At 38.4% G+C, this 27,545-nt stretch overlaps 1 protein-coding gene across 3 annotated transcripts in view; it reads left to right on the forward strand.

Moving 5' to 3' along the window:
- Positions 1-22: 22 nt before the first annotated feature.
- The window catches only part of NCBP1 (nuclear cap binding protein subunit 1), a 41,548-nt gene continuing 14,025 nt past the window's right edge, over positions 23-27,545 (forward strand). The window contains exons 1-12 of one of the 3 annotated variants that reach the window (XM_082610524.1): positions 23-305; positions 6,884-6,972; positions 7,893-7,993; positions 9,849-10,005; positions 17,933-18,040; positions 18,398-18,519; positions 19,453-19,522; positions 19,989-20,204; positions 22,568-22,665; positions 23,621-23,684; positions 25,115-25,225; positions 25,950-26,014. In XM_082610524.1, the coding sequence (XP_082466650.1) occupies positions 272-305; positions 6,884-6,972; positions 7,893-7,993; positions 9,849-10,005; positions 17,933-18,040; positions 18,398-18,519; positions 19,453-19,522; positions 19,989-20,204; positions 22,568-22,665; positions 23,621-23,684; positions 25,115-25,225; positions 25,950-26,014 (1,235 nt within the window). In that variant the 5' untranslated portion in view covers positions 23-271. Of the gene's footprint in view, positions 306-6,883; positions 6,973-7,892; positions 8,023-9,848; positions 10,006-17,932; positions 18,041-18,397; positions 18,520-19,452; positions 19,523-19,988; positions 20,205-22,567; positions 22,666-23,620; positions 23,685-25,114; positions 25,226-25,949; positions 26,015-27,545 lie in introns of those variants that run through there. The other 2 variants (XM_082610525.1, XM_082610526.1) reach the window with 2 other exon arrangements.

Here is a 27,545-nt window from a genome sequence, read left to right on the forward strand (position 1 = left end):
AGAGGCGGAGGTAGCCCGAGAGGGCGGTTGCGTGCGGACCAGATGCCCGCGGCCTGGTGAGCTTCCAGACGCCGGCCCTCCCGGATCCAAGCCCGCCGAGCCACCAGGCCACCTCTACCCCTTGTGCTTCCGGGAGCCGTCGCGAGTGAGTGCGCCTGCGCAACAGCCGCTCCGCGCGCCTCACCGCTGTCCTCGCGCCGGCCGGCTGCCCGAAGGTTCCTGCTGCGCTTCCCGCCCGGCGTCTCGGCTCGGCGGCGCACCGGCGTGCGGCATGTCACGGCGACGGCACAGCGACGAGAACGATGGTGAGTGCCCTGGGCCCGGCCGCCGAGGCCGCGCCCAGGAGGGATCGAGCTTTGGCTTCTGTGGTCTTCGGGTCTCGAGCGAAGGGACGGGAAGCCCTTCCCTCCGGGAGCGTTCGGGGAGCCGCGGAGAGAAGCAGGTGGTTCAGCGAGAGTGTGGCCGGGCGACTTCTGAAAAGCCCCTGCTTCTCCCCGCCCCACCTCCTTCAGTCGTCGGCCGAGGAGCGGCCTGGTGGACCCCTGGTCTCTAAGGACTCTTCAAGATTTGGCCCTTAGCACCGCCGAGCAGGGAAATACACCTGTGTCTGTGCCGCCGCCTCTTAGGGATAGTGACAGGGACCCACTCAACCCCGTGTCTCGTTTTGACCCTCAAACTGCACCTAAAAAGGGCTCTCAGAAGACGAGAGACCTGATGAATCGCAATCTGAGCTCTCTCCTGTACCGGTCATCCGTCGTTTTGCCTTTTTTCAAGCGGCAAGGAAAGAAATCGGTTTCTTATCCACACCCAAGAGGTCTCTAAAAAAAAAAGATGTATGTAGGTTGTTGTGTTAGATTTTGAACTGACCGTAAGCGTATTTCCCTCGTGTAAGAAAAAGTGCCGGAAGACTAACTGGAGAGCTCGTAGAGATTTAGATCTAAATTCCCATCTCCATTTGCATGGTTGCGCTCATGGGGATCATGGAGTTGCCATCATAAAAACCAAGAATAATTTTGCTAGTTAAAAACAGAAAAGGTGCTTACATTACAAAAATCAGTCAACAACACATCCAAAAAAAAAAAAGAAAAACTAACAGTAATTCTGTTATTAATATTTTAGGGTATTGTTCTTTGAAAAGAGTGTAGTGTAGTGGTTAAGAGGCCAGACTTTGGAATCAGAGGGTTTAAGTTCAAAGCTGGACCCTGCCATTTACTTTGTGATCTTGCCCAGGTTTTATCACCTCTTTAAACCTTAGTCTGTAATATAGAAGTAATGATACATACCTCTTGGTTTTGTGAGGATTAAATGAGGTAACACATGTGACTAATTGCTCATGATGGTGTGTTTTTTATCACCTGTTAATGCTTAAGAGGTGACAAACTGGCAGATGTCGACAATGTAAGAAAAAGTACAGAACAAAACATTTGAATTAATTTTCTCCACTAACATTTTTCTCTCCTTGAATGTTGGGGCACTTTGGGCCAGGAGCAGAATCCCACTAATTTAGTTTTAACAGTGAAATATCAGATTTCTGCTGGGGCATGGCTTGAGAGGATATTCTAGTTCAGCCTCCTCATCTGACACTTAAGGGTCTAAAATTTTAGTGTAATTAACGCGGAGACACTATTAGTAGTGCCCAGACACCAGTGAAAGCAAGTCCAAGGTTCTTGTCACTACACAGGTATTACTACGCTGCATGCTTTGATTTTTTTTTTTTTTTTAAACACAGGAGGCTTCTTGTATAATGTACATACAGGGCACAGAAAATAGTTTTCAGGTGCTTTGCCTTTGATTAATTAAAGACAATCTCCTAGAAGTCATCACTTGGGGTTTGGAGAAGTTGAGGCTTTTAAAGTTCTTCTCATTTTCTTTGCTCTTCTCATGCTTTCTCTACTCTTCTTCTTCTCTCTTCTAGGGCATCCCTAAAGGGAGAGAAAATGTTTCCAAGGGGCAGCCTGGAGAATTGGATGTGAATATGTAGGAAAACAACTTTGGCTTTGGTTATTGGGATGCTGGCATAATTTTCTTAGGAGTTAGCTTCTGGCAGCTAAATCACTGTCCATTCGGGTCTTGCTGCAGGAACTTCAGAATAAATACGTAAAGACAAAACAAAATAAGGAGTTAATTAACCAGAGTTTACTATGAATAATATAATAGTCGAGGGGCAGTTTATAGTCCCTCTTAGATACTACACCAAGTCTGGAACTTTTGTAAATTGCAAAAGTTTGGGTAATGAACAGCTAGGGTTTATCCTAAACGGTGATCTGAATCAAATATTTTAGATACTTTTCTTTTGGTTAAGCATCTACTAATTTTTTTAAATCAGAAATATTGGAAGCTTAAATACTGCAGAAAGCTATTTTAAAATAGGCTGAATTATTATTGTTGTATTAAATAGATGCATCTGAGCATTTCTGGATTATTGTCAGCTCTTATCAGTCACTGACTGCCATGGCTTTCCATATGCTTGACTAGATATAATAATTTATTCAACAAATATTTAACAGTGCTAGGCACAGTTCTAACTACTGACAGTACAGCAGTGGACAATATAAAGATCCCCTTTTACAGGCAGAATACAATCAAGTAAATATAGTGTATAATACGGTGTTAAGTGCTATGGATAAAAAGAAAACTGGGTAAAGAGAGTAGAGGCTGCTGTCGGGGAGGAGTTGCCATTTTGTATTGGTTGGTCAGGGAAGGCCTCACTGAGAATCGCATCTGATCAAAGACCTGCAGGAGGTGAGGGGGCAAACCAGATGGCAGTGTGGGGGAAACGCAGTAGTCTAAGCACAGGGAGCCTCAAGTGCAAAGGCTTTAAGGCTAGAGTGTTCCTATCATCCTGAAACAGCAAGGAGGCCAGTGTTGCTGTAGCAGAGTGAGTGAGGGGGAGAGTTGTAGGAGATAAGATTGGAAGGGTCGCAGAGAATCAGCTCACAGAGGGCAATTTTAAAATTGTATCTCTGTGCTGAGACTAGAGTGTCCTTGATCCAAGGAGATAAGTTCCGGAAGCTAAACCAATGAAGTTCACCTAGAGATGGATTTATAGACAAGGAAAGGAAAATCCTAAATGGAAATTAATGTGTATGGATACTGGTCCAGTGCTAAATCTAACTCATTTCTTAGACTCTTTTTAAGACTGTCTCTGAAGCTTTTCAGTTATTTTGGATATGCATACAATATCTGTTCAATATATTGCTTTGTTCTTTTAAGAAAGTTTTTAGATTGTCCATGATCTTGGCCAAAACCCCATATTAGTCCCTTTTAAGCTACTTAGAATTAGGTCCTTACCTTTTAGACGGCGATTGTTCTTTTACCTAACTATAGAAAATAAAACGAATAGAAGTGAAGGGATCTGTTATTCTGATGAAAAGTATAGTTTGTTTCAGAAGTGATGGTTACTTCTTTAAATCTGCAGGATCAAGGTGCTTTACTTTTCCCCTTTCCCTTGTTGTTTTTGTTACTTTCTCTTTTACAGAGTTGGTTTTTGTTTCCACTTTGTGGGTCTAAAATTTTTTATAGTACCTAATTCTAAATAAGGATATAAGATGTGTAGTATAGTGTATCCATATAGAATAAGGATCACCTTACAGGTGAAAAATTATTTGGTGTATTAAGATTCTTTCTGATGGGTTTTTTGTTGGTTTTTTTATTTGGCTGTATTGGATCTTCGTTGCTGAGCATGGGCTTTCTCTAGCTGCGGTGCGCGGGCTTCTCTCGTTGCAGAGCACAGGCTCTAGGCACACAGGCTTCAGTAGTTGTGGCACGAGGCTTCAGTAGTTGTGGCTCACGGGGTCTCGAGTGCAGGCTCAGTAATTGTGGCACACGGGCTTAGTTGCAGTCTTCCCAGACCAGGGATTGAACCCGTGTCCCCTGCATTGGCAGGCGGATTCTTAACCACTGTGCCACCAAGGAAGTCCCTTTCTGATGGGTTTTAATAGAGACTTGCTTCTCTCTTCTAGCTAAGGGTGTCAGAACGAAGTGCTAATGTGTAGCTTTAATTTACATTGTAAAACTTATACTTAGTTAACATGTTAATATAAAATCTGTTGTTGTTTTGGGAGCTACCTTAGATATGCTTTCTTGAGGGTAGATGAAAACATTCAGCTCATTCCCAAAATTTTATTCTTCATTAAAGTGCCTTATTCTACTTCCCCATGCTCTTGCCCACATTCTCTTGAGTTCAGTATCCTGTTACTGTGTATGAGTTCACATTGTGTCTGTATGTCCCCCTCCCACCCCTCTTTATATTCTCTCCAATATCAGGTGAGTGTGGGGCATCTCTTACTTCTTAATACTTTCTGCCTCTTCTCATTCTCCAAGCATAGTAAAAATGAGAAGAAGAAGAGAAAAGAAGAGTTGCACTTCAGAGATAGGACTGTATACTGTATTTTCTAGTTTTTCTTCAGAAATCCTACCTTCTCTCCCCACAGCAGTATTTTCTTCTTTTCAGTCTTACAAGAGGGCCTAGGAGGGTTGCTTTAAAGACTGGGATATGATTCTAAACTGATTTGAGAACAAGCCAGCTGGATGGTTAATTTAGAGAGGGTGTGGAGGTGGGATGTGGGATAAAGGGTTTTGGCAAAGTAGATGGGCCAGAAAGAAAGGAACAATGGTTAAAGTTTAAAAAAAAAAACTGCTCTCATTCAGCTAGTTTTTTAGCACCTTCATTCTCCCACCCTTACCAGAATCTGGTTCTGAAGAACATTTAGTATATTCTGCTCTCAGAGTTTCAGAACAGAGTTTCTCGACATCAGCACTACTGCCATTTTGGGCTGGATTATTCTTTATTGTTGGGCGTTGTCCTGTGCAATGTGGTACGTTTAGTAGAATTTCTGGCCCCTGCCCACTGGATGCCAGAGTTGTGACAACTAAAAATGTCTCCAGAGATTGCCAAGTGGCTCCTGGGGGACAAAAAGCCAACCCAGTTGAGAACCACTGCTCTTGGAGAAGGCTATTTTAATGTCCTGGCTGATAGCTTATATAAACATTGCATCAAATATGTCATTTTTTTCAATGAATGAATCCTGGAAATAGAAGTCCTTTGTGTCGAATTTGGCTCTTGGGGTGGTGGAACCTTTATAGAGGTCCTGTGACTTCAGTTTAATGTATATTTGAGAATCAAGGTCACTGATCCCACAATACCACACATGTCCACAACTTTACACGGACACATATCTCCAGGAATACATCACAGCTGTCATGCTGCATGTGTATTACATTTTTTATGGCATTATCCCTTCAAAACTATCCCTTCAAAATTCAGTGGTTATTTAAACCAGATCCTAATGATAACTAAGGGGCTGGGTGGGGGGTCAAAGCACACAATGCTTTGCCCTATGGCCTTTTATAATACTTGGTTTGGTCCTATCTAGATAGTAATAGATCGGTTTTATTCAGCTTGAGTTCAGGTGGTAGGTACCTGAAGATCATTTCAGACATTGGAAAAAATTTTAACACCCCAAGCTTAGAATAGCCAAGTGCTGTGTTTTATGAAAATCATTGTATTTTTCAAGCCAAATGTTCCAGTGGCAAGTAAGTAATTATGAACTCTGTAAAAATGGTTCAGTTCCTTTGGCTGTACAAGTCTGGAAAAGATTAAAAATATAACTTGCTACTGGGTAACCCTATATCTGCAGATTTTCATTATTAATACAGATCTCCAACACAGTTACAGATTATTGCTTCCTTGTTCACATGCCATCCTAATCATCTAATTGGTGGAAGTTAAAAATTGAATTATACTGGGAGACTAGCCAACATTGTGTGTAGCAACAACATCATGTTCCATATTTAACACCTTATTTGAAAATTTTTCAGCCTTATGTTGGTCCACAAAAGGATATAAGGTGGGTATGTTGAGGTTTTAAACAAAATATTGGTAGTAAGAGATCACTAACAGCAAGACAGTCCAGTGCTTAAGGATTTTGTAGCACAGCTTCATTCAAATTGAATTCTTTAGCGACCAAAAGGACAGATAGATGACTGGTAATGATTTCAGAGTGGTAGTTTTTGTTTGTTTGCACAACTCTGAGCGACACCGTTTTTGAACATAATAGGATCAGTAAAGTATGGAACCAAGAGCTGGTTAAAGCAGGAAACCATACAACATATGCCTTTTCCCCACCGATTGTTTGATGTAGTGCTCAGGACTTGGCTTTGAGTCAGTCTGCTGCTTGTAATTCTCCTTGTTTGGGATGAACTAGACCCTAGTGCTGCAAGGTCTGGAGAACCAAAACTGTTAAGTGAAGAGTTAAGAGCTCAGACATTTGTAAAAACTAGTGAGGAATCCTAATGTTTTACGCTCCCTTTCCCATCTTTTGAAGTTTTCCTCTTCATACCTTTCTTTTTTAAAAGCTTTTTTTCCCCCGAATCAAGTCTTTCCACAGCATTCAACTTGGTTTTTACACCCATATTTCATCAGTTTACATAATTTTCATTATTAAAATAATGAGTACTACTGGCACCGACAGGTTTTAGGAACAAGCGACTGAGGATGAATAAACAGCTCAAGTTCAAAGAATGGGAATAGCCATACATGAGTATTACAGGGAGTCTTCTAACTGCTAGTGGTTAGCATGTTATGGGCACCTTTGCTGCCTATCCATAGAAATGGACAGGACTGCTGCATTGCGTTGCTCCATGGGGGCACTATAATCACAAAATTTAACATAAATAATGCTTCCTGGAGTTATTATGGTGCCACTGGGTATGGAGACTGTTGGTTGATCTAGCCTTGTCTGAGAAGTGGAGGGTCAGTTAAGCACTTCTGTGTGTAAATAGGAGGGCTTCTGGTACAAAAGTGATTATAGCATTAAAAAAATGAACGTTTTTGATAACAGATTCATCATGTAATGTTCACTTTTTTACATTGTTGAAACAGGGGGACAGCCTCACAAAAGGAGAAAGACCTCTGATGCAAATGAAACTGAAGATCATTTGGAATCTTTAATATGCAAAGTAGGAGAAAAGGTATGATCAAAATAGGCACAGACTGTGATGGGCTTCGGGTTGTAGTTAACTGTGCTTGATTAGTTTCTGCATCTGCAAACTCGATGATCTAAGTTGTGGGCAAAGTTTGTATTGTCATATATCTATATCCCAAAGTAAATGCATATTAAAAGCCTTGGAATGCAGAGAGTTAAATGTTATTAGTAATTTTCATAGAATATGAGTCTTAGAAGGGACCTTAGGGAATAGTCCACTCAATTTAAAAATGAAGACCAGGGGCTTCCCTGGTGGCGCAATGGTTAAGAATCTGCCTGCCAATGCAGGGGACACGGGTTCGAGCCCTGGTCTGGGAAGATCCCACATGCTGCGGAGCAGCTGGGCCCGTGTGCCACAGCTATTGAGCCTGCCATCTGGAGCCCGTGAGCCACAACTACTGAAGCCCGCGCGCCTAGAGCCCATGCTCCGCAACAGGAGAGGCCACCATAATGAGAAGCCCGCGCACCATGGCGAGGAGTAGTCCCCGCTGGCCACAACTAGAGGAAGCCTGTGCGCGGCAGTGAAGACCCAGTGCAGCCAAAAATAAATAAATTAAATAAATAGATTAAAAAAAATTTTTTTAATGTATTAAAAAAAAAAACTGGAGACCGAGGAAGTTCTGGATAGGTGAGGTAATTTGCCCAGTCATACAGTTAAGTGAATTAGTTAGAGAAGTAGAATAGAGCCCAGAATGTCCTCCCATTTCTAATACTTGTTCTGCTGTCTTAGATGCTTTTTAAATTTTATTCGTTCTCTTTTCATGGTTTTCTAAAGAATAATAACAACCTGAATTTATTTATACTAAACGGTCAGTGCCTTATGTGTAACTTTTATCATCACCTAGAAAATTTTAATGCACTAATTGCTGAGTACTTGACAGATATTTAATATGCTGTCCTCTACAGAGTGCCTGCTCTTTGGAGAGCAACCTAGAAGGCTTGGCTGGCGTTTTGGAAGCTGATCTTCCTAACTATAAGAGCAAGATCTTAAGGCTTCTTTGTACAGTGTATGTATACAAAAGATTTATGAATCCAGGTGATAATGTATTATCTACTCTTAAATGCTTGTGAATGTTCAGAAGATGTGTTTATGTTCCATATGTCATCTGCTTTCATTCTGTGGGGAATTTGTCAAATGAAATGACCTTTTGCCCTTTGGCGAACTCTTAGCGATAAATAGGATGAAAATTGAGCATTTTCTTTGTTTTGTTTCTTGGATCCTTAGAATCATTTGAGTTGACTACTTTTAAGTGAGAAAGTAGACAACTTCACATTCAGCGATTTTCTTTTAAGCACGTACAATTAAATGTATATAATAGAGTTTAATTTATACTTTTAATCAGTAGTATCAAACATATTTGAGAACCAGTCACTCAATTAACAATAGCCCTTCTTAGAAGGCTGAAGATACTTTTGAAGCTATGACATAATAGGCATAATCTTTCTCTGAATTAGGTTAGCTAGAACGAGTATCAGCATTTAATTTGTAAAGACATTAGAAAGGGAAAAGTCTCACATGAAATCATGAAACAGTCTCTCCCAACAGTGGAATTAGCAATCCAGACTTCCTCATCACTCAGGTGGACATTGGTCACTCTAAACTGTATGCTTTGCAAAGGAGTATCTATGACTTCTGGATAAAGAAGTCTTCATTATGAAGGTGCCTTAAAATGTTATTTCAGTTATTTTAAAATAATGGGTTTTTTAAATTGCTTACAGCTCAGTTTTGAAATTTAAAAATGTACACACAAATTGAAACTATCAGTGGATTTTACTTTAGCATCTCATAAAGTACAAATAATTTCAGATGCAATTTTTTTAAGGAATCTAGTTAATATTCAGGAAGACATGTCCTTAGACTAAGAAACTAATACTAAGAAAAGTTATTTGGCTATAGTTATCCGTAGATTCCTTCTGTTCTGAAAGCATTTATTAGAATAGAGTAGATTTATGCTTAAACTCTGATGGAAGCCATGACTTTGAAGCAGGGGAGGGTTGAGGAGGAATGGTTACTATCAATGCAGTTATTTTTTTAAAACCTAAATTGTCCCTAACACTCTTTGCTAGGAACCTTGGGAAAATGCAAAAAGTATAAGAGAATCTGAACAATCAGGAGTTCCCATTTGCTTTTCTTTTTTGAGCTGATTTCTAAAGGCTGCCTAAATTAGGGATCAACATTTGCTTTTTTCAAAGATTTATTACTGTAATCCTCTTCTCTACTTTTCAAATAACTTTAATGAAAGTTAACACACTTGAGTAAGCAAACTGGATGTAAAGAAATCTTACCATATCAGAGTACCATGTTAAAAATTCAACAATTTAACTGATAGGAACTGGTTTTCGTTCTGAATTTTTTCTAAGCAACTAGAATAGTGTTTCTCAAAGTGAAATTCTGATCCCGTGACATTTGGTCGGCTAAGTTTAGAAATGTTGATTGCTCCATCTCTCCCTTAATGATTCTGCATTAAAGAAACTTTTTATATTTTCACTCAGCAATTGCCAGATATTTTACCATGGAAACCATTTTCTGTAGACCTGCTATTCAGTTCCACTAAGCACATTGGAAGAAAAACTGGTCTAGCGTCAGTTATATCTATTTTAGTTTGATGACTTCACAATTAGAGTGTTTTACTTTCTTAACTCTTGGATTAACTAATTAGAATTAAAATGAAAAAATTGAGAGAGCCATGTCTGCAACTCTTCTCAATATTTATGCCTTTTCTGACATAGTTTTAAAAACATAGCTAAATGTGATGCTTTTCTAAAGTTAGTAAAACAATTTAAAATTTTATATAGTATAAAATTCAGCAACTTAATGCTGTTGTTTTGGGATCTTCTTATTGTGCTGGGTTCTCAAATCAGTGCACGTCTGTTACCTGAGAAGTTGACAATTTATACAACATTAGTTGGACTACTAAATGCCAGGAATTACAACTTTGGTGGAGAATTTGTAGAAGCCATGATTCGTCAACTTAAAGAATCGTTGAAAGCAAACAATTATAATGAAGCTGTATATTTGGTAAGTTTTTTGTGCTTTTGGCTTTTGGGGAGCTTTTTGGTATGTTATGACTTAGTGTTGGGATGAAGGGGAGAGGTGAGCTACAACCAAATAATTTCTTTTCTCTTGAAGTACAGTTCCCCACTCACCACAACAGCTGCTCTTTTGAAGCCATTCTTTTTTTTTTTTTAATCTTTATTGGAGTATAATTGCTTGACAATACTGTGTTAGTTTCTGTTGCACAACAAAGCCAATCAGCCATATGCATACACATGTCCCCATATTCCCTCCCTCTTAAGCCTCCCTCCCATCCTCCCTATCCCACCCTTCTAGGTCATTGCAAAGCACCGAACCCATCTCCCTATGCTATGCTGCTGCTTCCCACCAGCCAACTGTTTTACATTCGGTAGTGTATATATGTCGATGCTACTCTCACTTCGCCCCACCTTCACCCACCCACCCCATGTCACCAAGTCCATTCTCTGTGTCTAGCTCTTTATTCCTGCCCTGCAATTAGGTTCATCACTACCTTTTTTTTTTTTTTTTTTTAGATTCCATATATATGCGTTAGCATACGGTATTTGTTTTTCTCTTTCTGACTTACTTCACTCTGTATGACAGACTCTGGGTCCATCCACCTCACTACAAACAACTCAATTTCATTTCCTTTTATGGCTGAGTAATATTCCATTGTATATATGTGCCACATCTTCTTTATCCATTCATCTGTCGATGGACATTTAGGTTGGTTCCATGTCCCGGCTATTGTAAATAGAGCTGCAGTGAACATTGTGGTTCGTGTCTCTTTCTGAATTATGGTTTTCTCAGGGTATATGCCGAGTAATGGGATTGCTGGGTCATATGGTAGTTCTATTTGTAGTTTTTTAAGGAACCTCCATACTGTTTTCCATAGTGGTTACATCAATTTACATTCCCACCAACAGTGTAGAAGGGTTCCCTTTTCACCACACCCTTTCCAGCATTTATTGTTTCTAGCTTTTTTGATAATGGCCATTCTGACTGGTGTGAGGTGATACCTCATTGTAGTTTTGATTTGCATTTCTCTAATAATTAGTGATGTTGAGCATCTTTTCATTTGCCTCTTGGCTATCTATATGTCTTCCTTGGTGAAATGTCTGTTTAGGTCTTCTGCCCATTTTTTAACTGGATTGTTTATTTTTTTGATATTGAGCTCCATGAGCTGTTTGTATATTTTGGAGATTAATCCTTTGTTGTTTCATTTGCAAATATTTTCTCCCATTCTGAGGGTTGTCTTTTTGTCTTGTTTATTGTTTCCTTTGCTGTGCAAAAGCTTTTAAGTTTAATTAAATCCCATTTGTTTATTTTTGTTTTTATTTCTGTTACTCTAGGAGGTAGGTCAAAAAAGATCTTGCTGTGGTTTATGTCAGAGTGTTTTTCCTATGTTTTCCTCTAAAAGTTTTATAGTGTCTGGTCTTAACATTTAACTCTTTAATCCATTTGGAGTTTATTTTTGTGTATGGTGTTAGGTAGTGGTCTAATTTCATTCTTTTACATGTAGCTGTCCAGTTTTCCCAGCACCACTTATTGAAAAGGCTGTCTTTTCTCCATTGTATGTTCTTGCCTCCTTTGTCATAAATTAGGTGCCCATATGTGCTTGGGTTTATCTCTGAGCATTCTGTCCTGTACCATTGATCTATATTTATGTTTCTGAGCCAGTACCATACTGTCTTGATTACTGTACCTTTGTGGTATGGTTTCAAGTCGGGGAGCCTGATTCCTCCAACTCCATTTTTCTTTCTCAAGATTGCTTTGGCTATTTGGGTCTTTTGTGTTTCCATACGAATTGTAAGATTTTTTTGTTCTAATTCTGTGAAGAATGCCGTTGGTAGTTTGATAGGGATTGCATTGAATCTGTAGATTGCTTTGGGTGGTATAGTCATTTTCACAATATTGATTCTTCCAAACCAAGAACATGGTATATTTCTCCATCTGTTTATGTCATCTTTGATTTCTTTCATCAGTGTTTTATAGTTTTGTGAGTACAAGTCTTTTGCCTCCTTAGTCAGGTTTATTCCTAGGTATTTTATTCTTTTTGTTGCAATGGTAAATGGGAGTGTTTCCCTAATTTCTCTTTCTGATTTTTCATTGTTGGTGTCTGTGCATTGATTTTGTATCCTGCAACCTTACCAAATTCATTGATTAGTTCTACTAGTTTTCTGGTGGCATCTTTAGGATTTTCTATGTATAGTATCATGTCATCGGCAAACAGTGACAGTTTTACTTCTTCTTTTCCAATTTGTATTCCTTTTATTTCTTTTTCTTCTCTGATTGTTGTGGCTAGGACTTCCAAAACTATGTTGAATAAGAGTGGCAAGAGTGGGCATCCTTGTCTTGTTCCTGATCCTAGTGAAAATGCTTTCAGTTTTTCACAATTGAGTATGATGCTTGCTGTGGGTTTGTCATATATGGCCTTTTTTATGTTGAGTTAGTTTCCCTCTATGCCCACTTTCTGGAGAGTTTTTATCATAAATGGGTGTAGAATTTTGTCAAAAGCTTTTTCTGCATCTATTGAGATGATCATATGGTTTTTATTCCTTAATTTGTTAATGTGGTGTATCACATTGATTGATTTGCATATATTGAAGAATCCTTGCATCCCTGGGATAAATCTCACTTGATCATGGTGATCCTTTTAATGTGCTGTTGGATTCTGTTTGCTAGTATTTTGTTCAGGATTTTTCTATCTATGTTCATCACTGATAATTGGTCTATAATTTTCCTTTTTTTTTTTTTTTTTTTTTTGCGGTACACGGGCCTCTCACTGTTGTGGCCTCTCCCGTTGCGGAGCACAGGCTCCGGACGCGCAGGCTCAGCGGCCATGGCTCACGGGCCCAGCCGCTCCACAGCATGTGGGATCTTCCCGGACCGGGACACGAACCCGTGCCCCGAACCCGTGTCCCCTGCATCGGCAGGCAGACTCTCAACCACTGCGCCACCAGGGAAGCCCTATAATTTTCTTTTTTTCTGATCTCTTTTTCTGGTTTTGGTATCGGGGTGATGGTTTCTTCGTAGAATGAATTTGGGAGTGTTTCTTCCTCTGCAATTTTTTGGAAGAGTTTGAGAAGGATTGGTGTTAGCTCTTCTCTAAATGTTTGATAGAATTCACCTGTGAAGCCATCTGGTTCTAGATTTTTGTTTGTTGGAAGATTTTTAATTACGATTTCAATTTCATTACTTGTGATAGATCTATTTATATTTTCTAATTCTTCCTGGTTCAGCCTTGGAAAATTGTACCTTTCCAAGAGTTTGTCCATTTCTTCGTGGTTGTCCATTTTATTGGCATATAGTTGTTTGTAGTAGCCTCTTATATATAATCCTTTGTATTTCTGCAGTGTCAGTTGTGATTTCTCCTTTTTCATTTCTAATTTTATTGATTTGCATCCTCTCCCTTTTTTTCTTGATTAGTCTGGCTAAGGGTTTATCAGTTTTGTTTATCTTCTCAAAGAACCAGCTTTAGTTACATTGATCTTTGCTATTGTTTTCTGCATTTCTGTTTCATTTATTTCTGCTCTGATCTTTATGACTCCTTTCCTTCTACTGACTTTGGGTTTTCTTTGTTCTTCTTTCTCTAGTTGTTTTAAGTGTAGAGTTAGATGTTTATTTGAGATTTTTCTTGTTTCTTGAGGTGAGATTGAATTGCTGTAAACTTCCCTCTTAGAACTGCTTTTGCTGCATCCCATAGGTTTTGGGTCATCATGTTTTCATTGTCATTTGTTTCTATGTATTTTTTTCTTTCTTCTTTGATTTCTTCAGTGATCTCTTGGTTATTTAGTAGCCCACTGTTTAGCCTCCATGTATTTGTGTTTTTTACAGTTTTTTTCCTGTAATTGATTTCCAGTCTCATAGTGCTGTGGTCAGAAAAGATGCTTGGTAGGATTTCAGTTTTCTTAAGTTTTCCAAGGCTTGATTTGTGACCCAAGATGTGATCTTTCCTGGAGAATGTTCCATGTGCATTTGAGAAGAAAGTGTATTCTGCCACTTTTGGGTGGAATTAGATCTGTCTGGTCTATTGTGTCATTTAAAGCTTGTGTTTTCTTATTTTCTATTTGGATGATCTGTCCATTGGTATAAGTGGGGTGTTAAAGTCCCCTACTATTATTGTGTTACTGTCGATTTCTCCTTTCATGGTTGTTAGCATTTGCCTTATGTATTGAGGTGCTCCTCTGTTGGGTACATAAACATTTATAATTGTTATATCATCTTCTTGGATTGATTCTTTGATCATTATGTAGTGTCCCTCCTTATCTGTTGTAGCAGTCTTTATTTTAAAGTCTATTTTATCTGATACAAGTATTGCTACTCCAGCTTTCTTTTGATTTCCATTTGCATGTAATATCTTTTTCCATCCCTTCACTTTCGGTCTGTATATGTCCCTAGGTCTGAAGTGGGTCTCTTGTAGACAGCATATATATGGGTCTTGTTTTTGTATCCATTCAGCCAGTCTGTGTCTTTTGGTTGGGGTGTTTAATCCATTTACATTCAAGTTTATTGTTGATATGTATGTTCCTATTACCATTTTCTTAATGGTTTTGGGTTTGTTTTCGTGGGTCTTTTTCTTCTCTTGTGTTTCCCGTTTAGAGAAGTTTCTTTAGCATTTGTTGTAAAGCTGGTTTGGTGGTGCTGAATTCTCTTAGCTTTTGTTTGTCTGAAAAGCTTTTGACTTCTCCATCAAATCTGAATGAGATCCCTGCTGGGTAAAGTAATCTTGGTTGTAGGTTTTTCTCTTTCATCACTTTAAGTGTATCCTGCTACTCCCTTTTGGCCTGCAGTTTCCACTGAAAAATCAGCTGATAACCTTATGGGGATTCCTTTGTATGTTATTTTTTGTTTTTCCTTTGCTGCTCTTAATACTTTTTCTTTGAATTTAAATTTTGTTAGTTTGATTAATATGTGTCTTGGTGTGTTTTTCCTAGGGTTTATCCTGTATGGGACTCTCTGTGCTTCCTGGACTTGGGTGACTATTTCCTTTCCCATGTTAGGGAAGTTTCCCCCTGTAATCTCTTCAGATATTTTCTCAGACCCTTTCTTTTTCTCTTCTTCTGGGACCCCTATAATTTGAATGTTGGTGCATTTAGTGTTGTCCCAGAGGTCTCTGAGATTGTCTTCAATTCTTTTCATTCTTCTTTCTTTATTCTGCTCCTCGGCAGTTATTTCCACTGTTTTATCTTCCAGCTCACTTACTCATTCTTCTGCCTCTGTTATTCTGTTATTGATTCCTTCTAGTGTATTTTTCATTTCAGTTATTGTATTGTTCATCTCTGTTTGTTTGTTCTTTAGTTCTTCTAGATATTCGTTAAACATTTTTTGTATTTGTTTTTTGGTATGTTATGACTTAGTGTTGGGATGAAGGGGAGAGGTGAGCTACAACCAAATAATCTATGTTTTCTCTCGAAATACAGTTCCCCACTCACCACAACAGCTGCTCTTTTGAAACCATTCTTTTTTTTTAAATAAATTTATTTATTTATTTTTGGCCGTGTTGGGTCTTCGTTGCTGCACGTGGGCTCTCTCTAGTTGCGGTGAGCAGGGGCTACTCTTTGTTGCAGTGCATGGGCTTCTCATTGCGGTGGCTTCTCTTGTTGCGGACCACGGGGTCTAGGTGCACAGGCTTCAGTAGTGTGGTTCACGGGCTCTAGAGAACAGGCTCAGTAGTTGTAGTGCATGGGCTTAGTTGCTGCGCGGCATGTGGGATCTTCCTGGACCCGGGATCGAACCCGTGTCCCCTGCATTGGCAGGTGGATTCTGAACCACTACACCACCAGGGAAGTCCCGAAACCATTCTTATTAAAGATGCAGAGCTCATTACCCAGTCCAGTGGCTTCTGTTAACTCAATCCTAGTTGACCTCCCTGTAACATGGGATGCTTTACACTACTTGGTTTCTGCAGCACAACTCTTTTCAGGACCTCCTGCTGCCACTTACCTTCTATTCCTCAGTCTCCTTTTACTGGGTAACTTCCTTTGCCCCTTAAAATTTTTGTGTTTCCCAGGATTCTGTCCTCACTTCACTTTTTTTTCAAACATTCTCTGCTGAAGCATTCTCATTCTCTCTCATAGCTTCATAAACTACCTTTATTTTGATGACCTTCTCCCCACCAACTCTAATCTGTATCTTCTGCTTCAGCCATTCTCCTGAGCTCCAGACCTTTGGTCCAGATACTACCTGGATAGCCCTAAGGTATCTTGCCTGGAAGTCCCTGAATTAATGCATTCTTCATACCTCCTTTCCTGTGCCCTCAGCCCAACCCACACAAGTGGCTGCTATTTACTGGATAGCCCGTCCAGAAACCTGAGCATTAATTTTTGTCTTGCCTTTGCCCTCTCATACTCCAAGCGGTCTCCAAGCCCTGTCTGTCCTACCTCTTAAATTTCTCTCCAGTCTGTTCCTTCTCCTTGTCTCCAGGGCCTCTAGTGCAGTTCATGCCTTCCTCGTAATGTCTTAACAGCTCTTAACAGATCTTTTTACATCCAGATTCTCTGCCTTTCACTTTATCTTCTATAGTGGCACCAGAATGGTCTTCTGTAACTAGGCTCTGTTCATGTTGGTTACAGGTTAAAAACCTCAGTTCCTTCCCATTTTCTACAGTGGATAGCCTTCAAAGCCTGGTGCACAAGATGATGCAGGAAGTAAATATCAGAACTCTTATTTATCTTAAATGGAAATGGAATTAAGCCTTTTTAATACATAACACATAGATTGACAGTGGGCCAACTTATATTTATATATAAGTAAATATTATGTGTTGAGGTATGTGATCAAATTCTTTTCTACTGAGTACATAATCAAAAGAGTTTGGACACTCATCAGGCTATTAAGTTCAGATTCCATTAAGTCTGATCCTTCATGGTTGCCCCAGTCTGTTTCTCTTTGCCTCCCATATACCCTCCAGCTCTATCTGAATTATTTGCTGGTCCCTGAACACACCTTGTTTTTGAACCTTTCTGCCTAGAAGCCTCTCCTTGCTCTCCACGTGAGGACTACTTTTTTCATCCTTTATGATCTAGCCCGATTGTTACCTCCTATATGATGTTTCCCCCTACTCCCTTTGTCCCTATTTCTAGAACACTTTATTTATCTTTTAGTATAGGATTTATCCATCTGGGTTGAGATTGTGCTTGTCCCACTAGTCTGTGAGCTCCCATGTGACAGAGACTTTAATAGTGCTCAGCAGTGGCACACAAAGGGCACCCAATAAATATCTGTTCATAAATTTCCATTTCTGTGGTCCAGCGAAAATTTTTTCACAGCCAAACAGAAAAGAAGATTATTGGTTGTAATAGCTAGAATATTACAGTTTAGGTTCTTAGTCTAGTATAAATGTAAAGCTATAAATTCAGATTCCTGTCCTTCCTACAGTCTCTGTCACAACTACTCAGCTCTGCTGTTATAGCACAAAAGCAGCCACAGACAACATGTAAACAAATAAACATGGCTGTGTAAAAGTCGATTTGCGGACAATGAAATTTAATTTCATATAATTTGTATGAATCAAAATATTCTTTTGGATTCTTTTCAAGCATTTAAATATTTTAAAACCATTCTTAGTTTGCAGGCTGCTTAAAAAACAGACAGTGGGGGCTTCCCTAGTGGCGCAGTGGTTGAGAGTCCGCCTGCTAATGCAGGGGACACGGGTTCGTGCCCCGGTCCAGATAGATCCCACATGCCGCGGAGCTGGGCCCGTGAGCCATGGCCGCTGAGCCTGCGCATCCAGAGCCTGTGCTCCGCAACAGGAGAGGCCACAACAGTGAGAGGCCCACATACCACAAAAAAAAAAAAAAGCAGTGGGCTAGATTTGGTCCCTGGGTTGTAGTTTTTCAGAACTGTGGTTTCAAACATTACAGAATTGCTTGTTTTATAATTATTATAAAGGACATTTAGATTTCATAGAAATTGTTCTCCCCACCAGGTCCGTTTTTTATCTGATCTTGTGAATTGTCACGTCATTGCTGCCCCATCAATGGTTGCTATGTTTGAAAATTTTGTAAGTGTAATTCAGGAAGAAGATGTGCCTCAGGTAAGAAAACCCCTTGTGCTGAATCTTGTCCATATAGTACCAGGAATTTTTCACTAGTAACCCTTTAGTAATAAAAACAGAAGATTAACAGTGGATTTATCACATTATAAATTCTTAATGTCTAAAAGTTAAGTCAGCTGGTATAATGGTGGGTTCTCATGACATCTGTACATTAGTTAAATGATTCTGTCTAGTAAGATTAAAGCTAATATATCTAAAAATGCTCTAAATGAGCCAAATGTCTTTGTTAAGTCCTACTGAATTGCGTCCATAGGATTTCATTCAGGAATAAATATAATACGAATGAAAATTCACTAGCACCTATTTTAAATGTACCTTTTAAAAAAAATTCTTTAGGTGCGCCGGGATTGGTACGTGTATGCATTTCTATCATCTTTGCCCTGGGTTGGAAAGGAGTTGTACGAAAAGAAAGATGCAGAGATGGACCGAATCTTTGCCAACACTGAAAGCTATCTTAAGTAAGGGCACAGCAGCTTGGTAATGATTTTGTGTCCCCTTAAGTTTTTTCAGAAGAATTTTGTTATAAGTTTCATTTTCTATTAATAGGTAATTCTTTGGATATTGTTAATATTTACGTAGTTACAATAAAGCTAAAGGAAGGCCAAAGATAAAAATCTGCTTTCTCATTACCCTAAGGTACCTTTAAATGATTTTTTAAATGTTTTATATTTTTCAAAAGTTGTACTGTTTTTTTAATAATATATAGATGTTTACAAAAGAATGAAAGTAAGAGTGTGAACATGCTAACATTTGAATGTCATTCCCCCTTTCTATACAAATGATAGTCCAGTATACACATTGTTCTTCTATACACACTTGCTTTTTTTTCCCTCTTAATATAGTTTGGATTCGTTGCATAAGATATTTAGCTCTACCTCATTCTTTTTAACAGCTGTATGGTATTCCAGTCTTTTAATGTACCATAGTTCCTTTAACTAGTCTCCTCTTGGTAGACATTGAGGCTATTGCAAGTCTTTGGCTATTTTAAACAGTGTTTCAGTGAATATCCTTGTACATAAGTCTTTATGTGCATGTACAAATATGTTTTGGGGTGATGTGAATTCTTAGAAATGGCGTTGCTGGGTTGAAGTGTCTTTACTTTAACAATTTTAATTTTGATATTTAGTCAGATTGCCTTCCAAAGAGATTATACTCTTCCAAATGTCATCTAAAGAGATTATATCAATTAGCCCTCTGCCAGTGATGTTTTTGAAACCATGTATTTGCCTACATTTTGGCAATGCAATACATTATCAGAGATTCTAATATCTGCCAATCTGATAGGTTAAAATGTTTCACTCCCTTAATTTGCATTTTATTAATTATGAAAGCAACTGAATATCTTTTCATGTTTTAAAAACCTAAATGTAGATTTTCATTCTTACCTTTAGAAGACGCCAGAAGACTCATGTGCCCATGTTACAAGTATGGACTGCAGAGAAACCGCATCCACAAGAAGAGGTAAATTGATTTCAGTCTCTTGTGATACAAACACAGAGTAGATTCTTACCTCTGTGACATATTCAAATCACCCCATTTGCATACCTCAGCTGGGTTTTCACATTTCATATCAGGGGTTCAGCTCCTCATAGCCCTAGGCATATAGTGGATTTTTAATAAATGTTAGAATGTCATCAAAACATTCCCTATTCTTTGGGATTCCAGATATCATAGAGTTGATGTATGTTTTATTTATGTGCCCAATTTGAAAAAATAAGAGGTATCAGCCCCAGACAGACTTTATAAAATAATTAAAACAAAAACAGGAACTTAGCAGTATTCCTTAGTACTGTATTTAATTGTAAGTTAGCTTGCTTTTGTATGCTGTATTTTAGAAGGCAGTAGATTTTTGGTTTTGTCTAGTCAAAATGTTATTTCATCTAGCCTCCAAATATCTATTAATTGTTCAAAATTAATCTGTCTTTAGTATTTAGATTGCCTCTGGGCCCAGATTCAGAAATTGAAAAAGGATCGCTGGCAGGAGCGGCACATCCTAAGACCTTATCTTGCCTTTGACAGCATCCTGTGTGAAGCACTGCAGCACAACCTGCCTCCTTTCACACCACCTCCTCACACTGAAGATTCGGTGTACCCGATGCCAAGGGTCATCTTCAGAATGTTTGATTACACGGATGATCCTGAGGTACGTGCATGACCAACAAAAGTGCCTTTCAAAGCGCCTGTGTTGTGTTGTAATTGTGGTTTAATCTTGTTTGAATTATGCCCATGGGACATTTTAATTAATTTTGAGTTGTTTATTATCTAAGAGGGTCAATGGCAGCGAAGTTAACAGTTTAATTCAGTGAATGGTATCACCTCATTATTCAAGAAATCATACTTAGGCAGTGTAAATTGACAGCACGGTGTACAATTGAAGGTTGTAGGTTTGAGAGGCCAAGTAGGTTTGGGTTTTAATCCTGGCTTAGTCACAGCCCAGCTGTGTGATCTTGAGTGAGTTATTTACCTCCCTACCTTAGTTTCCTAATGGAATAATAATAGTATATATTTCATAAAGTTGTAATGAGGATTAAATTATTAACACATAAAGTGCATAGAACAGTATGTGACACGTGATGAGTGTTCAATAAAGTGTTTTTAATTTAAAAATCCCAAAGATTAGTATAAGCTGACTTTATAGTTCTTAAATATATATATTTTTTATTATGAGGTCAGGTTGTTGATAGCTGTTATACTTTAGCAATTAAGAAAATGTATAATTTTGATATTAACATTTGATATAAAAATTTACATTTTAACTGTGCTTTAGTTACTTTATACCTTTGCATTTGAATGACTGTTTTTTGGGGGTTTTTTAAATTTATTTTTGGCAACGTTGGGTATTCCTTGCTGCGCACAGGCTTTCTCTAGTTGCGGTGAGCAGGGTCTACTCTTCCTTGCAGTGCGCGGGCTTCTCCTTGCAGTGGCTTCTCTTGTTGTGGAGCACGGGCTTTAGGCACAAGGGCTTCAGTAGTTGTGGCACATGGGCTCAGTAGTTGTGGTTCATGGGCTTAGTTGCTTGGCGGCATGTGGGATCTTCCTGGACCAGGGCTTGAACCCGTGTCCTCTGCATTGGCAGGAGGATTCTTAACCACTGAGCCACCAGGGAAGCCCATGACTGTCTTAACTTTAATACCCAGGCAGCAAGCACAGTGATCACTGGGCTGGTTCTGAAAAGAAACTCGCCTGGCTAAAGTACTATACCTGTTGCTTAGTACATTCCAGTCAGCATAGAGCAGAGTTTCTCAGCCTCAGCACAACTGATGCTTTGGGCTGGGTAATCCTTTGTTGTGGGGCTGTCCTGTGAATTGTAGGATGCTTAGGAGCATCCCTGGCCTCTACCTTCTAGGTGCCAGTAGCATGTCAGTTGTGACAACCAAAAATGTCTCCAGAGATTGGCAGATGTCCCCTTAGGGGCAAAATTTCCCCCAGTTGAGAACCACTGGCGTAAGAACCAATGTTACCACCTTAGGTCAAACTTGAGTTTTCCTCCCCTGTCTTCTCTCTTCTGTTCTACGGAAAGTTGCTTATGACCAGGGAAATTTTAGCGTATGTATACTCTATCTCAGGGTAAAAAGTTGTTGGATAATTGGTTATATATACAAAATTATCAACTTGCTACCCACTTGCAATATTGCATACATAATAAAATGCTTTTAGTCAACTTTATGTAATGGTCTAATTAGAGTATATATAATTGGAAGTCTAATTTACAATAAGACTGTTAGAATCTTTGTGATTAGGTATTTATTTGTACAAGGGGAACATTAGAATGACACCTCAAAATTTGCTTCTGTACTATTTGTACTTAATTGGTGTTGCCTCTGTAATGTGCCCATCATCTTTTGCCAGAAGAGCATAAATATGCAAAATATCTGTTTGAAGAGGATTTGTTTTTTTGTTCTGGGCTTTCAAAAAATGTTTTGTTTTGTTTTAATTAGAAATGATAAAGTAGATTAAAGTAAAAGTCACCAATAAGTAGTAAATAATAAGTAAATAAACTCATTGAACCTGTTTGCTATGCATATTTTTTTAATTAAACAATATTATGTAGGTAATGTTCTTTAACCTTTTTTAAAACAGCGTAGTGTGGATATCTTTCAATGCATACATGATTTTTTTGTGTCTACATAGTGTTCGAGACAATTTTCCCTCTCTCCATGTTTTTTATGGAAGTAATCCAGTCCCATGGTTTCAAAAAATAAACTGTATAGGACTAATAATATACAAAAATTATTTAGTTTGCTTCATTTAAGACTTGAAGTGGGCAAGGATAGTACAGTGTCAGATGTAGAAGAAACACTATAGCTGACATTCTAATTCTCTTGTAGACATAAGTGAACACAACAATAAAATTTGCTGAAATACAGAGCTTTCACACTTGTGAACTTTTATCCCCAGCATCCAATACAGTGTCTGGAACATAATAAGCTCTGATATATTTGTTGAATAAATGAAAAACAATATTTTGTCTAGGTCTGGAGTATATGCATTTGGTTTTCTTTCCAGGGTCCTGTAATGCCAGGGAGTCATTCAGTGGAAAGATTTGTAATAGAAGAGAATCTTCACTGCATCGTTAAGTCCCACTGGAAGGAAAGGAAGACTTGGTAAGATGCTTTTCATGGTACTTTTATTAGAGTGGAGAAAAAGTAGCAATCTTGATGATTTAGTAAGAGCAAAATGTACGTTAAGAGTTAAGAAAATCTTCCTCTCTTCCTGATGCCCTGTCTTGCTAAGACTGATCTCTAAAACACTTGATTTGCTTTCTGGAGGCACTTCACCCTCAAATAGTACTTTCCTGGATGCTGTATAGTACTATAGTGCTTTGTAGTAATCTGCATACTGCTCTTTTGTGTGGATATTTGCCATGTGCTCTGGACAAATTAACTTGAATGGCAAGCTGTTTTTGGTATGAATGTTGTGGGAATAAATGAATACTAACGGTTTTGCTGTTTCCTAGCAGTTAGAAAAGTTTATTTTTAATATTTTCTGAAACCTTGTAAAGTTTTGGTTTAGATCTTAAAATGGAAAGGAATATAGTATTTTGGGAATGGTCTACCTTATAAAACATTTTAAGTTAGTAGATCTGAATATACTTCCTTACTATTATTACTTACATTCCTTTTTTTTTTTTTTTTTTTTTTTTTTTCCTCGGTATGCGGGCCTCTCACTGTTGTGGCCTCTCCCGTTGCGGAGCACAGGCTCCGGACGCGCAGGCTCAGCGGCCATGGCTCACGGGCCCAGCCGCTCCGCGGCATGTGGGATCTTCCCGGACCGGGGCATGAACCCGTGTCCCCTGCATCAGCAGGCGGACTCTCAACCACTGCGCCACCAGGGAAGCCCACTTACACTCCTTTTGATCTTTCAAGGAGTTTTGCATGCATTAAAGAGCTTCCTTATGGTGGACAGAATAATCTGTGCTGTAGTTAAGTGAAGTAACTGAAATCTAGAACATTTCAGAAAAGAGTTCCTTTATATCTACATACACTGTTTTTGAAACTGCTTATTTGGTTTTTCATATACCCGTGTGTACTCATTAAACTTAAATTACACTTTTTATAGTGCTGCACAGCTAGTGAGTTATCCTGGGAAGAACAAGATCCCCTTGAACTACCACATAGTTGAGGTATGCGTTCCAAATGGAGTTTGTTTTTAAGTTTCAGAATCTTTCTGTTGACTGTAAAGTGTAATCTACTCTTGGCCTTTTCGTTGTTCTTGGTACTTGGCAGGTGCTGAAAATTAATAGAGAAGAGAGGAAATTGCTTTCAGTTTTGGAGCTCTGTTAGCCATGTTAGTAAAGAGGAAAGAGGTTAAGCCCAGTGTACAAACGGAATTTTGAGTTGCCTGTAATTTATTTATATATTGATAGTATATCTTCATTCATGAATAGTTATCATGGATAACGTAAGTTACCTCTAACTCTATCAATACGTTGTCCACTTAACAGATGTATAAGAGGCTTAAATACTTTAAAGTATTGTATTCTTTAGGCAGATAACCCATCTTTAACTGTGTTTATCTGGCCTCTTATTACTAGCATACCCCTGACTAGTGTATTATTTCCTGTATCACAGGGTAGGGATAAGTAGGAATCCTTATTTATTCTTAGAAATCAAAAGAGCCAGTTGTTTTAGAAGTGGAAAAAAATAGATAATGCTTTTGATTCCACATGAAGTCATACAGAAGGACGACACTAGTAGCATAGTTGAACACCTTATAGAGATTTATTTCCCAAAAAACAGTGTTTTCACTTGGCCTGTGGGTCAAACTGTCAACTGCATTATTCATTTATGTTAAAATACTCAAAGTGAGCACAATTCTGTATCATTTGATTCACTTTTTATTCATATTCTACCTATGTACTTCCTTAGAAATGCTGCATCTGTTCTCTTTATAGAACTTGAGAGTGTGCTTAGGCTATGAACTTGACTCACGGACATGTCAATTGAAATGCAAAATATAAGTCATATTTTTAAATCTGCAAAATGTGTAGAAATTCATACAAAAGTGTAGGAGATGGGAGTGAGAAGGAATGCAGACCAGGCTCTAGAAGTCGAGGTAGATGGTCCACAAATAGAAGGAGGATGGAAACAAGTTTGTGAACAAGAGCATAGCAAAAAAGCCTTGGAATACCAAGAATACGGTAACAGTGTAGAATGAGTTAACTATCTTCTGTTCCCATCCTCCGAGTCTACAAAGGACTTTTACTTCTTATAGAAATGAAACTCTGGTGGATCTGTGAGTCCCCAGTAAACTGTACCTCCCTGAATTAACTCTGATACTTCCAGAGTTGAAATTGGACAGTTCTCTGGAAGTATCAACTAAGCATTAATTTTTGCATATTCTTATTTGATTGAGTTATAGAGATAAGAAATCTTCATTACAGTATTCAATTGTAGATCTTTGTGTTTTAAAGAGCATAATTTTAAAGGTTAAAAAGTAATATTTTTTATTATGAATACCATAGAGTTAGAGTTTAGAACATTGAGGTGTTTCTAATAGTAGAAATGTGTAGATAGCTGTTGAATTGAGTTCTGACTTGTGATTCCTTTGTAGGTGATCTTTGCAGAGCTGTTTCAACTTCCAACACCCCCTCACATTGATGTGATGTACACAACACTTCTCATTGAACTGTGTAAACTTCAGCCTGGCTCTCTACCCCAAGTTGTATCCTTTCCTTTGTTTTTAATGTACTCTGTTTGGCCTGACTTTAACAGATTATTAAATATTTCTGCTTGTGGGTTTAAGTCACTTCATGAAAACAGTTTGGCATTTCTTTAAAAGTTAAACATTACGTGTACTATACGGTCCAGCCATTCTGCTCTGGAGTATTTACCCAAGAGAATTAATGTTCATAACTTTATTTGTAATAACCCAAAACTGGAAACAATCCAAATATCCATCAACACAGAATGGATAAGCAAATTTTGTTAACAGCTATACAGTGGAATACTACTCAGTAATAATTTTTAAAAAAAGGACAAATTTTCAACGCAGGCAGCAACATGAATGAATTGCAGAATATATTGAATAAAAGGTGCCAAACAAATATGAATTCATACTATATGATACCATTTACACAGAATCCTAGAAAATGCAAAGTAATATAGTGACAGCAGACCAATATTCGCTTGGGGACATAAATGAGGGGCAGAAGGGAGAATGGATTACAAAAGAGCATGGGGAACTTTTGGAGATGATGTAAATGCTCATTATCTCGATTTCACGGGTGTGTACAGATCAAATGTACATCAACGATACCTCAAAGATCAATTACTTGAAACGAAGCTCAGCATTATTAGTCATTATATAGACTTCTAAGAAATGTTATTTTTTCTATCACAGCTTATTTTCAAGGAGAGTATAGTTTTCCTTATCCTGAAATTCACAGCTTGCACAGGCAACCGAAATGTTATACATGCGTTTGGATACGATGAATACTACATGTGTAGACAGGTATAGCAATTGCCTTATTTCTGTACTGAGTGTTAGCAGCTTCTGCTCCCTGTACTTTATAAAAGAATTTGATCAGGAAAACATTCGCCTTTTTAAGAATTTCCAAGTTGGTTTTTCTTTCTTGCCTCCCCCAGATAATCCTTTATATAATAAAACTCATAATTGTTATAACATTACACTTTCTAGTTTAATTTTCAATATGAAGTGATGCCCATACTGAGGTTTTCTTTAATTGCATTGTTTGGTTCTTTGGTATGGTTACACTTTTCCCTCTGTAATTGGGTAGGTAAGCTTTTAAAACAGGTTTTATGCTAACCCATATGTAGAAGCAGAGTCTAATGCTGTATATTTATGTTTATATAATATATATGTATTTTTGTTTATGAACAGTATCTGCTTCTAAAATAATTAGCTACTATGTGACTACAGCTCCAAGACTCAGTTTATACAAAAAGCCATATTGGATTTTTATAGCTGTGGTAATTTCATGCCCGTTGTCATCTTCTGGGTGAGGTATATGTACTACCTTTATTAGCTGGTGTTCTCTCTTCTGTCAGTTTTCCAAAGTAGATCAGGACAGATACTGAACATTTTCCATAATCTGTCATGTCTACTGTCCAAATGCGATATTTGAAAATTATCAGTAAAGGCTATCCTGTGTCGTTGACCTATTATCCTGAGTAATTTTAATGACTGAAATTATAGATACATGAGGGATGTGCTTTAAGAAGGTGTCTGTTGAGGTTTTTTTTTTTTTTTTCTTCTTCTTCTTTTTTTTTTGCGGTACGCAGGCCTCTCACTGTTGTGGCCTCTCCCGTTGCGGAGCACAGGCTCCGGACGCGCAGGCTCAGCGGCCATGGCTCACGGGCCTAGCCGCTCCGCGGCACGTGGGATCTTCCCAGACCAGGGCACGAACCCGTATCCCCTGCATCGGCAGGCGGACTCTCAACCACTGCGCCATCAGGGAAGCCCCTCTGCTGAGGTTTTTTTCCCAGTCTAATTAATAAACCATCAGTTGTGCTGGGCATCCCTATTATGCCATTCATTCAGCAAGTGTTCATTGGGCTCTTAAAAATTTCACAGTTATACAGTCTACTAAGGTGATCCCTATCTAGTCAGAGAGATCAGATGTGTTTTTAAGAGAAAAGGGGGCTTTGATGGTATAGTTTGTTGTTTGTGGTGAAAGGGTGTGGTATGATGAGAGACTACTTTGGCTCGTCCGTTTATAAAACGTTTTTAATCTTTTTTATTTTTGCACCTCACACCTCTGTTTTGTTGTCAGCTAAATGGGGAAAATAATACATTCCTCAGAAGTTATTGTGAGAATTAAATTATATAAACATATATAAGGTACTTGATGTAAAACAGGCACGTGAATCATATCTATTATTCACCTAAAAAGGATAGCACTGTTAGGAGGAGTGAGATGGGGGACTGTTACTTTTTGAAGTAGAAGGTGAGTTACAGGATTTGCACAGAAAAGGGTAACTGGCAGGAGAAAATACAGCTGTAGGTAGGGGGGAAATCGGGT

The sequence above is a fragment of the Mesoplodon mirus genome (assembly GCF_964341445.2).
Source record: "Mesoplodon mirus genome assembly, chromosome: 1".
Classification (NCBI taxonomy): Eukaryota; Metazoa; Chordata; class Mammalia; order Artiodactyla; family Ziphiidae; genus Mesoplodon; species Mesoplodon mirus.